General features: G+C 43.1%; 1 protein-coding gene across 1 annotated transcript; it reads right to left on the bottom strand.

The window, feature by feature from the left end:
- Positions 1–3,375: 3,375 nt before the first annotated feature.
- Positions 3,376–13,637, bottom strand: LOC144693642 (E3 ubiquitin/ISG15 ligase TRIM25-like). Its single transcript, XM_078563492.1, has 6 exons — positions 13,017–13,637; positions 12,238–12,333; positions 10,534–10,767; positions 8,834–8,856; positions 6,722–6,852; positions 3,376–5,025 (listed from the first exon to the last, which is right to left on the bottom strand). The coding sequence occupies exons 1-6, from the start codon at positions 13,581–13,583 to the stop codon at positions 4,487–4,489; spliced, it is 1,590 nt and encodes a 529-aa protein (XP_078419618.1). The 5' UTR covers positions 13,584–13,637; the 3' UTR covers positions 3,376–4,486.
- Positions 13,638–15,095: the final 1,458 nt, after the last annotated feature.

Below are 15,095 nucleotides of genomic sequence, written 5' to 3'. Positions count from 1 at the left end.
CTTCAGGGATCTATGGACATGTACGCCAAGATCCCTCTGATCCTCTGTACTTCCTAGGGTTCTACCATTCATTGTGTATTCCTTTGCCGTGTTAGTCATGCACAGGCATGATGGGCTGAAGGGCCTGTTTCTGTGCTGTATAACTCTATGACTCTAAAGAGGCTGCATACTGCTTGGTTAGTAAGAGTCTGAATAGGGTGGAGGATCAGAGGGATGTGAGGACTACAGATTCACAAATGTAAATGTACCTACCCAGGTTAATCACAATAATAAAAAGCAAACCAAGCACTGAAACATTTTTAGAGAATTGAAAAGTAGAGAAATGATGTTAACCTTATTTTGAACCTTGGTTAGATCGCACTTGAAGGACTACAAACAGTTCTGGTTTCCACATTATAAAGAGCTATAGAAGCGCTGAAAAATGTGTAAAAAATTCACAGGGATGAAATTAAAACAGAAAAAAAACTTTAATCAGGAAAGCCTGAATAGGCTGGGCCATTTTTCTCACTCAAAGCCTGAGGGGTAATGTGATAGAGGTCTTTGAAGTTCGAAATAGGGTAGACATACAGGAAATGTTACCAATTCTGGGAGAAGTCCAAAAGTAAGGGCCATAAATATAAGTTTTTTAAAATTCATTCACGGGATGTGGGCTTCACTGGCTGGGCCAGCATTTATTGCCCATCCCTAATTGTCCTTGAGAAGGTGGTGGTGAGCTGCCTTCTTGAACCGCTGCAGTCCATGTGGTGTAGGTAACCCACAGTGCTGTTAGGGAGGGAGCTCCAGGATTTTGACCAGCGAGAGTGAAGGAACGGTGATATATTTCCAAGTCAGGATGGTGAGTGACTTGGAGGGGAACTTCCAGATGGTGATGTTCCCATCTATCTGCTGCCCTTGTCCTTCTAGGTGGTAGTGTTCATGGGATTGGAAGGTCCTATCTAAGGAGCCTTGGTGAATTCCTGCAGTGCATCTTATAGATGGTACACACTGTTGCCACTGTGTATTGGTGGTGGAGTGAGTGAATGTTTGTGGATGTGGTACGAATCAAGTGGGCTGCTTTGTCCTGTATGGTATCAAACTTCTTGAGTGTTGTGGGAGCTGCACTCATCCAGGCAGGTAGGGAGTATTCCATCACACTCCTGACTTGTGCCTTGTAGATGGTGGACAGGGTTTGGGGAGTCAGGAGTTACTTGCCACAGGATTCCTAGCCTCTGACATGCTCTTGTAGCCACCGTATTTATATGGCTAGTCCAGTTGTTTCTGGTCAATAAGAACATAAGAAATAGGAACTGAGGTAGACCATTCAGCTCCTCGAGCCTGCTCCGCCATTCAATAAGTTCTTGGCTGATCTTCTTGTGTTTCAATTTCCACATTCCCATCTAACTCTGTTAACCTTTGATTCCCTTGCCTAACAAGAATCTATCTACCTCTGCCTTAAAAATATTCAATGACCTCGCCTCAACCACCTTCTGAGGCAGAGTTCCAAAGTTGCACAACCCTCTGAGATAAAATTTCTCCTCATCTCTGTCCTAAAAGGGTGACATCTAATTTTAAAACAGTGCCCCCTAGTTCTGGACTCACCCACAAGAGGAAACATCCTTTCCACATCCACTTTATCAATACCGTTCAGGATCTTGTATACTTCAATCAAATCACCCCTCACTCTTCTAAACTCCAGTGGAAACAAGCCCAGTCTGTCTAACCTTTCCTCATAAGACAACCTGCTCATTCCAGGTATCAATCTAGTAAACCTCCCCTGAACCGCCTCCAATGCATTTACATCCTTCCTTAAAAAAGGAGACCAAAACTGTACACAGTATTCAAGATGCGGTCTCACCAATGCCCTGTATAACTGAAGCATAACATCCTCACTTTTATGTTCAATCTCTCTTGTAATAAAGGATAGCATTCCATTAACCTTCTTAATTACTTGCTGTAGCTACATAAACTTTTTGTGACTCGTACTAGAACACCTAGATCCCTCTGTACCTCAGAATTATACAGCTGTTCTCCATTTAAGTAACACTCTGCTTTTATGTTCTTCCTGCCAAAGTGAACTCCATTTACCAGATCTTTGCCCACTCACTCAACCTATCTATATCCATCTGCAACCTCCCTCATATTCTCTTCACAAGATGCTTTCCTACCTATCTTGTGTCATCAATGGTAACCTCCAGGATGTTGATGGTGGGGATTCAGCAATGGTAATGCCATGGGGCGATGGTTAGATTCTCTCTTGTTGGAGATGGTCATTGCCTGGCACTTGTGTGCATACAAATATTATTTGCCACTTGTCTGCCCAAGCCTGGATATTGTTCAGGTCATGCTGCATGTGGACATGGATTGTTTCAGTATCTGAGGAGTCACAAACATCATGCAATCATCAGAAAACATCTCCACTTCTGACCTTATGAAGGAAGGTCATTGATGAAACAGCTGAAGATGGTTGGGTCGAGGACACTACCCTGAGGAACTCCTACAGTTATGTCCTGGAGCTGAGATGACTGACCTCCAACAACCACAACCATCTTCCTTTGTGCTACATATGACTCCAACCAGTGGACAGTTTTTTCCGATTCCCATTAACTCCAGCTTTGCTAGGGTTCCTTGATGCCACACTCGGTCAAATGCAGCCTTGATGTCAAGGGCAGTCACTCTCACCTGACGAGTTCAACTCTTTTGTCCATGTTTGAACCAAGGCTGTAATGAGGTCAGGAGCTCTGTGGCCCTGGCAGAACCCAAACTGGGCATCCCTAATCAATCCAAGAGGGAACTCTTTAATCAGAGTGGTGACAATGTGGAGCTTGTTATCACAAGGAGTGGTTGAGACAAATGGGAAGCTGGATAAACATACGAGGGAGAAATGAATAGAAGGAGACAGCTAGCTGGAGAGAGGAGGCTCTTCTAGTGCATCAACATGACATACACCACTTGGGTAGAATGGCCTGTTTCTGTGCTGTAGCCTTGTTGTAAGTCTTTAGGCTCTGCCATCTTACTTAGCCCACTCACCATGTTTAAATTGAGATTTTCTGTTGTGCCAACAGCATGCCTCACTTTTGTCCATCTTGGTCTCACATTCATGACAGCCAATACACACACTCAAGGAAATAAGTGAAACCGGACTCCTTCCTGGTGGGAGTGAGGCTTTATGACCAAGATGGTATTCGTAAAACCACCCGTGTGTTGTGATCGTGTTTCTAGTTACAGAATAGGCGGAGGGCCCTTAGAGAACCGCACATCAGTTACACAAATACCAGATTCAGCTCAGTCCATTTATTTAAAAGGAATGTATTTTAGGAAAAGATAGTTTTCATAACCAGGCTCACTTTATATAATCTGAAACTCTGCACTGGAGATCATACAGCTACACACTCAAAGGTTTATTGAACCAGTAATCAAATTTATTTACAAAAATTACAACCATACAGAAATAAAAGTATACAGCAAATATTGGCCAGTATTACAGATATCAGACATCTTCAGAATGAATTTCCTACATAAACTTCAAGGCTTTTGTTGACTTCTTGGTATGTGAGGCTACATTCTTGTGCTAGTCACATAGAGTCCAGCTGTTGGCATATATACCACTGGACTAGTAGTGTATAACCTTTATGGCAAAAAAGATTCTTTCATGCTGCAGATGTTACTGCAGACAATTATCTTCTGTTCAGGACAACTGACTGCTGATGGGTTAGATCAGAGAGAATTACTTTGCATAAAAGTTCAGATCTTTAACACTGGGGAACAGCAATCACAATTATTCCCCCGTCTGACTGGAATCTGCTAACAAAATGCTCATTGCACCTCAGAAGCTTGCCCATTTGACTGTTCTTGTCGAGTTACAAGAGCAACACTAAAGCACGCAACAGGCATCCCCGACTTGCATGTGTATTCAACATCTCAAAGAAGGGAGGTATGAGCCCACTTCAATTCGAGTCTGATCTGACAATCTCTAACAGAGAGGCAGGCTGCAATTCTCGTATCTAATCCTCATTTCCAGACAGTATCTGTGTTTTGTCTTTCCCTCCTGAAGTAATTCTGTTTTTACCAATCCGGCTGATAGAGTCCATTTGATTTCACAACATATAGATATATAATCTTATATAGACCCATAAGACATTATATAGGTCTGTTATGGTTTGAAGCAAGACTCTGGTTCTGGCGCACATGGATTGTACTTCAGTGGCTCTTTAGAAGGATTAAAAATTATTTAGGTAGAATTTGAACCAGCGGGAATGGGGCCAGTCATGCAGCAAAAATGTTGTTGCAGACAGAACGTGGAACTCAGTTCATAAATGCAGTTGGTGGAGCTACCATTGTCTCTACATCATCTCACCCAGCTGTGTGGATGCTGTGGTTTGGTGTCCCAGGTACAAAACATAGCAGAGAAGGGGCGTAAGGGCACAAGGTTCAGATCTTTATGACAAAGGCAGTTTCCTCAGTAAAAATAAAAGAGATGGTGGAACGCGGTGTATTACAGTTGTACCAATCACTTCAGAACAGACACGGATAGAGTTACCCCAATTCGAATTCGCAGCGCTGGGTGGAGAGGCTCAGTGAACGTTCCATGGAAGGTGTGTAATAAGGTTAGTTCACTCCCTGACACACTGTAGAAGGAGATTATCCCGCCTTCAAAATCAATATAGACTCCCAATGTGGAGGGCTTTTCTGCCTTCATGGCGATTCTCTTCCCATCGTGTAAGCTGGAAAGGGTGTCTGACCCAGAGTGAATGCACCAGGATTTGTCATTAAAGCCCAGCAGACATTCATTGCCTGCTCCTCTCCTGCTGATGCTCTTGTAGCAGACTCCTATGCTCCAGGCCCCGTCACCCTCCTTAACCTTGATCTCCCAGTAAGATCGGCCACAACTCACAGCCTGAGCGCCAAGGATCTGTGGCCACCGGTCAAAGATTTGTGCGCTTTTGGGAAACACCTGGATCTGACTCGAGGCTGATACCGTTCTATTATTGTCTGTCAGAGCGAGATAGGGATTTGCTGTGTCTGGGTCTAGAGTTGGTGTCTGTCCATCTGTCAGTAAAAAGGAGATAGTGAGGTAAATGACTTGTTCACCTCCTGCAGAGTATTAGAGTTTGTTTCTTAATAAATATCATGCAATTTTACCATCTTAAAGTAATCTGCTTCCAAGTTTGTTTACAAATTAGCCTTGGTTTATTAGTAGCACTGTCACCTCTGAGTCAGATCATGGATTCCAGTCTCACTCCAGAGACTTGAGCACATAATCCAGACTGACACTCCCAGTGCAGTGCTGAGAGTGTGCTGCACTGTCGAAGATGCTGTCTTTTGGATGAGATGTTAAACATAGGCCCCCTTCTAGCTCTCAGGTGGACATAAAAGATCCCCTACTTGAAATCTCCAAGATCTACTTGAAGAGCAGGGGAATTCTCCCCACTGTCCTGGCCAATCATTATCCTTCAACCAACATGACGATCTGGTCATTTATTAATTGCTTGCAAATCAGCTGCCACATTTCCTCAAAAGGAAGCATGTGTAGGGTTACAGGGAGGTGTGGGAATGGCACAAAGTGGCTCATTTGGAGAGCCTGTGCAGACAAGACGGGCTGAATGGCCTCCTGTGCAGAACGGTTACAGCAATTATCAAAATTGTAAACCACTTGGGACATGGTGCTATAGAAATGCAGGTTTATTGTATTTTCTTACAAAGCTTTCTAGTGAGAATTGTGTGTCTGAAGGGCAGGCAAAATGGCCACAGTGACATACGTCTCTGATCCCAGCACATTTAACCTGCTCTTTAGAGCAGGCGAGTGGCACCTGCTTTAAATATGCAGATAAGGTGCTAACGAATTCGGCAGCAGCCAAATGCAATTTGAACTCTAGACCTTCGCAGGGGGGGTGGGAGCTGTCCTGACTTTCCCACCAGGACCTAGGGCCAGGAGAGGCCCAGTAAAATCGGTTGTTTTTGTTTCCATTTCACTGCTCCACTCCAGAGCCGGCGAGCTCCTCCAGCCCTTCGAGGAAACCTTCAGTCTCTTTCTCACTCCTTCCAAGCTTCCTCATGTCATTCCTGGGGACAATTCTTTCGGGGCCACACAATAGCAGACCCCCCAGCGGTCCAAGATCCCATTCCCACTTGCCTGTCCACCAGCACTGGTTTGGGTGGGAAACTGAGTGCCTGGGGTGCTTTTCTTTGTTGAAAGTGTTATTATTAACAATTTTCATTGCGCGCTACGTAACACAAGCGTCAGCTCAGTTTCTGCATTGTTACCAATAACATTCCCATTAAACAAGAGACTACAAGATATCCCAGTTCCAATCTGCCACCATGTGGTAATATATTTATACACTGAACCTGGCTTAACCACAGCACTCCTACTTGGGAGCTGTCCAAATATTTTACTAAGAAGCCACAATGTGAACATCTGAACATTTCATTTCTCCACCAAAAGATATGCTGACCTCCTTTGTACAGTGTTGTTCTAAACTGTTTCACGTGAAGTGGTCAAGTATTCATTACTAAATTCTGCAGTTTGTCTGCGCTCAAATAATATAGATAAATTTTGATATACAAAATGGCACTAACTAGGGGAGAATGATTATTACACAGAGACAATTGATGGTTACAGATTACAGCTATACTGTGACAGCTGAAGCAGTAGAATTGAATGGGAAACTTTGACAGAAAAGTGAAGAACGGTTTGTGAACAGGGAGCAAGACCATGAAAAATAGATTTCTGTAGGATACTTACAGAGTTTGACCATCATCTGTCTGTTCCTCAGCTCTTCATTCCCCTCAACTGTACATTTTATTGGGTCATTTATTTGCGTACTACCCAAAGTATAAGGTGCTGATGTAAGTGGCAACGAGATATCCTTCAAGCTGGAAACATGTGTAGCAGCAGTGAGATGACGTGTGGATGAAATGAAAATAGGACATGTGAAATAATACTGTGGCTGAAATTTTTACCAGAAGGTCATCTCAAGTACAAAAATTTCTATAAAAGATACAAAAGTACATTGACCAAATCTAAAGTTAGATACAAAACATTAAACACCTCCTTCAGGGTCAGTTCAATAAAGGCAGTCTATTCTGGTCAAATCAGATACTTAACTAATCTGCCTATCCTTTTGGTTAGACACTCAGTTTCACAACGTTTTACATGAGAATCACACCCATTGCAACTGGTCCTGTCAAACTGGAGTGCCCTGAGAAACACAGTCCAATCATAATTATTCACAAGCAGCCAGTCAGGTCTTGAATATATTGAGCAGTATTGCTCATAAAATAATAATGCCATTTACGCAGCACCTTGTCACACTGAAATGTCTCAAACCATTTTATGCAACTAAAATTATTCATTTTGAATACTGACTTTTTCTGTAGGCAAATAGAGCAGCCATGCTACACCAGCAGTGTCCCAGAAAGAGTAATCAGATAATCAGTCGTTTTATGGTGATGTTGGCTGCAGGAATAATGTTGGCCAGGACTCTGGGAGAACCCCCTACTTTTCTCAATTAGTGTCGTGGGATCTTTCTATCCAATGGAATATGAAGACAAGAGTAGAGTTAAACTTCCCAGGTGTGCCAATACATTAGGTGATTGAGAATGAAGGAGTGTGCTGTTTTTGACCCATTTTAATTTTTGGACTGACTGGTGTAACATTTACCCTCTCTGTGCTCTCTCGCATTCCCATACTTATATATCATATAGGGGCTGTGCCTGGATTGATTCTTTGCAAAGTGGGAGATGTGACTGCCTTGGTGGGTGCTGCTTCACTCAATGTAGACAAGCAGGTCAGTGCCACAAACCAATGCAGCACTCAAATATTTTTTTCCTTTATTCTTTCATGGGATGTGGGTGTCGCTGGCAGGGCCAGCATTTTTTGCCCATCCCTAATTGCCCCTGAACTGAATGACTTGCTATGTCATTTCAGAGGGCAGTTAAGAGTCAAACACATCGCTGTGAATCTGGAGTCACGTCTAGGCCAGACCAGGTAAGAATGGCAAATTTCCTTCCCCAAAAAGGACATTATGATTATGCCACAATCAGTTCCAAAAACGATTGACAAGGAAACCAAAATCAAGCCTTTACCCACCTTTTCTCTAGTGACAGGCTTTGGAGGGAGACAGTGGTCTCGTGGTGATGTCACTGACCCCCCCCCTATACTTTGTACATTTCTCTGACAGAAAAAAAATGTCTCAGTTACATCCGTCTGCCTCCAGCTGCAACCCGTAAAATAAGAAAGCACAAATGTCATACATGCATACCTACCTGAGCACAAGCACAGGGACAATGGATAGACAAATTTATTCATACTCTGGGAGAGGGAACTGCAATAAGTTTGTCCCATTCACCACATGGATGTTTAATACAAAATCTGCCAATTCTAAGGTGGATTGTAGTAACCCCTATAGATCGCTAAGACCAAGCAGACCCAGGCTCTACAAGCATGGTCTGCCTGCATGTACTTACTAATAGAGTCAAGCATAAATCAGAGGAAACATACAATTATATTTCAACAAGTGTGCAGTATTGTGACTGGCTGTGTTGCTACATTCCTCTTTAAACTGATAGATATGTAAAATAGTACAAAATTAAAGCAAAACACTGTGGATGCTGGAAGGCTGAAATTAAAAAAGTGTTGGATATACTCAGCAGGTCTGGCAGCAACTGTGGATAGACAAACAGTGTTAAATGCTTCAAGCCCACATAACTCTACTTCAGAATTCAAGGAGGTAGAAATGTGATGGGTTTTATACCATTTAAAGGGCAGGGGGTTGGGGGTGGGGGGGGGAGACAACGTGTTTGTTTAGTGATGACTTTCAGTGTTACTGTAGGTTATGAGCTGGTTTTCACTTACCGTGCAGCAATGGAGTTAAATTCCTGAAACAAAATAGACAGAGAACACTGGTGTCAGACAGAATGTGTAGATTGAACACGACCAGGCTCAAACATACTGAAAGGGTGGCTGTAGCCCCTATGGCCACAGAGCCACCATTATCCCACATTTATCTATGTTATATGTTAACAAAAGGAATATCCCAGATATACACGTCGAGCCCCAATGGGAGAGATTAGTGGGTGCCTGATGACTTGATGGAGAAGTCACTTAAAGGATGAGAGGGGTTTTTAAGGAGAATATTTCAGCCTGTATGGGCTAGGTAGCTGAAAGCACTGCTGCTTCGGGAGCGGGGCAGGGAACGGTGACATGGGAAATAGCTCAGCCGCACTATCCCTGTCAGGAGAAACAGCGTTTAGGTCAGGAGGAGATTGCAGAGAGAGTAGAGGGAGACCATGGAGAGTCTTACAAAAAGAGGATTTTAAATGAAGTATGACAAGGGATTGGAAACAAATATTGGCGAGAGGTAATAGAGGCAATGGGTGAGCAGAATTTAGTGCTGGAGAAGATATTTGGGGCAGAGTTTAGAAAGGGAGGAAAATGGGGGAGCAGCCAGAGCACCAATACAGCGGTGATAGTCATGGATAAGGAATTCAGCAGCGACTGACTGCAGTGGGAGTAGGCAATCCATGTGGTGGGGAGCATGTGGAGCCTGAAACTAAGCTTAGGCGCAAACAAGATGCTAAGTTTGCAAATGTTCAGTTGAGTCTGAGGCATTGGTCATGAAAAAGGAGGGAATCCATATCAAGGGAATGGGTTGGTTTTTTTTTATATGAAAACTGGGGACAGAAGTTGCTGGCTTTCTATTTTCCCCAAACAGGTTACCAGACAAACAGCCTGATGGATGGAAGACAAGGAAAGTGAGAAAGAGGGCTGTCATCAGTTTCGAAAGCTGAACACAGTCATAGAAGAGCAACCCTCTGCACAACCATCTAAACCTCCACTTGCCCATCCAGCTGAGAAAGCTACCCAGCCATTACTAAGGAGATTCAGAGAACACCTTGGAAACACTAAGGCAGAGTGTGCAAATTACAGCAATTACATGAACATTAAATAGAATCGCCTGGAGGTAACTCAAAGGGAAGCTGCTGAAAATGGATTTATCCCACAAAGAGACTGAATTATTCCTGAACAGCACATATAGCTCCCTGATTTTAGCTGGGCATCAACACAAGAATCTCCTGGACAGGGAGGGGACAAATGGGCTAGGTTTCCCATTCCCAACCACAAATGTGCTTTATCAGAATTTGTTTGGAGATTGAGTGAGGAGAGGAGTGAACTTGACTATGAATCACTCCAGACTGAAACACACTGCCCGCGCCTACAGCTCAGCCACCTTCCCAAACCTAATTTAGTGTCCTTCTCCGACTATCTCACACACGCCTGAGTCCAGCACTCATACAGGACTAATGCACTGACAGTCAGTCATCAAGAGGAGAAACACATAAGAAACAGAAAGATTTGTATTTGTAGAGCAAGCTAACAAAGATAGATATCCAGACTGACACTAAGACAAATTACTAAGCACAAATAACATAAATGAAGGTTCTTGATTTAATAAATATATTCAGTGATCATTACTAATCTGTGGTTTATAATTTATTGTAATTAATTGCTTTGATTCCCTGCCCCGCCAATCATTGCATTAAAATATTCATTACCTGGATAAAGAGGATGTCATCATACTTTTGTGAAAGCTTGTTGAGGTCAGTCAGAGATTTCTCAAATTCTTTTGCCGCATTCTGGAGGTTGAGGATCCTTGCGTCAATCTCTGCTGTTACACGGGTCTGCTCCCTGTCCAGCTCTTCAAAGGCTTCTCTCTCTTCATTGTCAATCTGATGTCTGAGAGCCTCATACTTCTCCTCAACGTTTATTTCCTTCTCCTTTATTGCTGCCTTCAGTAGCAAAGATTTAGTGATTACACAATACAGATCTTGCACACTCTCTTCTTCATTAGTGATGTCGGCTGTGGCTCAGTGGGTAGCACGATCATTATGGATCAGAAGGTCGTGGGTTCAAGCTCCACTCCAGAAACTTGAGCTCTCGGCTAACCCTCCAGTGCTGTACTGAGAGAGCATTGCAATGTTTGTCCTCTTAGGCGGACATAAAACATTCAGAATGCTATTCGAGAAAAAACAGAAGGTTTGCTGATCAATATTTATCCTTCCACCAACACCTAAAACAGACGATCTGTTTATGTGGAAGTTTCTTCTGCACAAATTCCCTCCATTACAACAGTGATTGGCAGTAAAGTGCTTTTTGTCCTGAGGTCATTAAATGCACTATATAAATGCAAATATTTTGTTCTTTTCTCACATACTCTCTCACTGTTGGGGATATGTCATTAAACAGAGAGAAGATTACAGCAAATAGGGAGCAATTCCACCCTGCTTCCGTCCCTTTCACGCTGAGAAAAAAAATTCCCCACTGAAATTGTGTCCACTGCACGAATTTTCATATGGGCCTCAAACAAGAGGAATGGGCGGAGTGGTATGGAACCACAGGACCACTGATATTCATATTCAGTCTCTGGCTACCACCCAGTCCTGTCTATTCACCCTGTGGTTCAATCACTCCATCCGAGGTGCGCAGAGGGATGGCTTAGCTGAAGAAGCTTCCCTTAGTTAAATGATCACCATTTACAAATCAGCACAGACTGTAAATTAACCACAGGGAAACAGTACAGCTCAGCGTGATTCCATCTTTCTCTATCAGCTATCCATATGCTTCTAACACAGGACAAGAATTGAAACCCAACTGATTTTTCCGATCTTTAGACAGATGTTGCGGTCACCTGCTCCCAATGCTAGACTGGACTTTGCACTTGATTCTGAGTCAATGTGCATCTCATTAACTCATTGGACATCAAATAGGCTTGACAAACAAAAGTAAAGAAAGACTTTAATTTCTATCCCAACAGCGTACGTCCCAGAGCACAATGTAGCCTGAGAAGTACCTTTAAAGTGTAGTCAATGTGTAGAATGCAAGAAAAGCAGCAGTTAAAATGGTGCACAGCTAGATTCCGCAGAAAGCAATCTGCTAACGAATGGATAATGTACTTGACTGAGGGATAAATGTTAGCCAGGACACCAGGAAAACTCCTTGGCGTTTCTTCAAAATAGTGCCATGACATTTTAGATAGGGCCTCAGTTTAATGTATCATCTGAAAGATGACAGCTCCAAAAGTGCTCCCTTCCCTCAGTACTGGACTGGAGTGTCAGCCTGGACCACATGCTCACGCCTCAAGTAGGACTTGAAACCAGGTACTTCTGACTTCAGAGGTGAGAATGCTACCCACTAAGCCACAGCTGACACCATATGTTGAAGCTTTATACTTAAATCCACCGACCAGTTGGGTTACTCACCAAAGCATTTTGCTTTTCTTTCTGAAGATCTTCAAGGGTGACTTGTGAAGCTTCAGCATTGATCCTGAGCTTCTCCTGTTGATCTTTCAAATTATTCTAACAGGGAGCAGAGAAACAGTCATTGCATGTTGTTACACACCAGACTCAAATCGTCTGTAAATGATTGAGAATTTAATGAACTCAACCTGACAACATATGATCCCTGGACTTTAATACAAAATGCAGAGACCTTTCATTTTTATTCTGCAAATTAAGGAGGCCTGGATTTTGCAACATACTGGAATTATTTGTATATTGAAATGTTCATAATTATGCAATCATTATTTTATACTTTATTTTAATGATTGACTATAACCATTGCAAATTATGGTTGTTTTATCTGCATTGTCATTATTCCTTCAACAGCATCTTCCAAAACCCCAACCTCTACCACCCCCTAGAAGGACAAGAGCAACAGATACATGGGAACACCATGACCTGGAAGTTCCCCTCCAAGCCACTCACCATCCTGACTTGTCCGTTCCTTCACTGTCACTGGGTCAAACTCCTGGAACTCCCTCCCTAACACTGTGCATGTACCTACACCACAGAGACTGCAGCAGTTCAAGAAAGCGGCTCACTGCCACCTTCTCAAGGGCAATTAGGGATGGGCAACAAATGGTAGCCTAGCCAGCATGAATGAATTTTTTAAAATAACCATGGTGATTTTTCAATAAACCAATTATCTAGCTATCTAATTGAAATAAAGAGCAAATATATTTTCACTAGCACACACATACCCTCAACTCCTTCACTGCTTCACTAATGCTGATTAAGTCATGGCCCTTGTGGCTTCCTATTAAAGCGCAGAGGCTGCAGACACAGACAGCATCCTCCTTACAGTAAATCTCCAGCAGCTTCTGGTGCTCTGTGCATTTGCCAATCGCCATGTCTGCCGTTGGGTCTGTGAGGGGATGGCTTTTCAGCACCACGTTCTCCTGGTGCAACCTGAGGTGCATGGAGCACATGGAGACCTCACACTGGAGGCAGCTTTTAAGGGCGGAGCGCCTTTTCTTGGTGCAATAGGTGCAGGGGACCGCGTCCTGGGAGGGATCCAGAGCCAGGTAACTGGCCACGATGTTGGCCAGCTGGAAATTCTTCTCCAGGGTGGGCCTCACCCGGGAGCCTGCTCGACACTGGGGGCAGCAGTAGGTGCCGGACTCGGGCTCCCTCCACACCCCCTCGAGGCAGGCCCGGCAGAAACTGTGTTTACAGCTGAGAATCACCGGATCCGTGTAAATCTCCAGGCACACCGGGCAGGTCAACTCTTCCTCCAGAGGCTCCTGCTGGAGAGCCGCTGCCGCCATGTCGCAGAATTGCGAAACCCCGGAAGTGGAGCGGGGAAGAGGAGGCAGGTTGCACAGGCCCCTTGTGCACCGCGGAAAGAATCCCGAGCAGCAACTGGGACCTCAACTCACATTCCGGCTGGAAATAAATAGCCCATCACCCAAGAGCCTGCAGATTGTTATTATTATCAATAATAATAATAATTATTATATATTTTTATTATTTTACGGGATGTGGGCGTCGCTGGTTTTAACCAGTGAAAGAATAAAAAAAGATTGTATATGTCTATGATTAATATTCATTATATTAATTACTTTATTATTATATTACACAACTATTACTCCTCAGACAATTCTTTTGCTGCCCAGTCAGTTTTTGTTCCCAGATTTTGCTGCATGTTTATAATATAATCTACTATTTTATAAAAATGCAGCAAAAACTAGGAACAAAAAGAATGATACAATAATTTAATAATATCTTTAAATTATTAATAATTTCACAGCAAAACTGAACACAAGATGTAAGCTGGGATTGTTTACTAAAGGATAAACAGGAGGGAAGAGGTGAGGGCAGTGAATCAAGAGACTCCAGTCCCAGTGAATTTGTTAAACTACTGAAAACTGGTCAGTGTAAAACTGGTCAGCAGTGGAGGGATACAAAACAGTGATTCTCAAACCTTTTTTTTGGGTTGAAGGATCTCTTTTCAAATGGATTAGTAATCTTGAACCCCTGCCCCCCTAAATTATTGTATAATACTCGTGAAAGTGCTGCATGTAAAGTGTTTAAGCAACGCTTTTAAGAAACATTTATTTAGATATCAGTATGTACAGATATCAGGGTGTACCTCTTCTCATTGCAGGGTCTGCTATTTCTTGGTGTGATATTTGAAAACGAGACTCATAAATCATTTCATATAAAAGCCAATATTTCTTGTTTCTCATGGAAAAGTGGACGGAGTTGCAAAATGTGGTTCCCCCAATACACCTGTAAAAATCCAATGTAATTAAAAACAGAACTTGATTTACTCAATCTGGTGGAGCAGCAAACCTGCAAGGCACCAGCAGACTGGCAGAAGGGTGGTCTGAGATTAAATTAGTTTGACAGCTTTCTGTGCTTAAGTGACAGTGCACCAATGAAAGAGGCTGTTATTTCACTCCGTGCAGGCCTTTCAACCAAGAACCAAGAAGCTCAGCTTCTTAAGCAGCGGCAGTGGACCTGAGTGGTTATGTGGTGGCAAAGTTTAATCTAAGCCCTGACCTCAGTGTCCTGGACAGTCACCCATGTCATCCTTTAGCAAAGGCTGCCATGCTCAGTAGCCACTTTCACATTATCTCACGGCCCCTTTGAAAGTCTCCATAGACCCCAGATTGAGAACTGTTTGTAAAAAAAATCTGCAAATACTAAAGTGGGTGAAAAACAGGAAGGGAATAAAGTGGGAGGAAAAGAGAAAACACTGCCAAGTGAAGCAATCCTGAAATTAGATCAGGAAACACGAGCAAAACAAGGGAGGCCTGTCAGTGGAAAATACCACT

The sequence above is a fragment of the Cetorhinus maximus genome, chromosome 19 (genome assembly GCF_964194155.1).
Source record: "Cetorhinus maximus chromosome 19, sCetMax3.hap1.1, whole genome shotgun sequence".
NCBI lineage: Eukaryota > Metazoa > Chordata > Chondrichthyes > Lamniformes > Cetorhinidae > Cetorhinus > Cetorhinus maximus.
The sequence above is the reverse complement of the archived record's forward strand: the minus strand, read 5'-3'. Positions and strand labels throughout refer to the sequence as shown.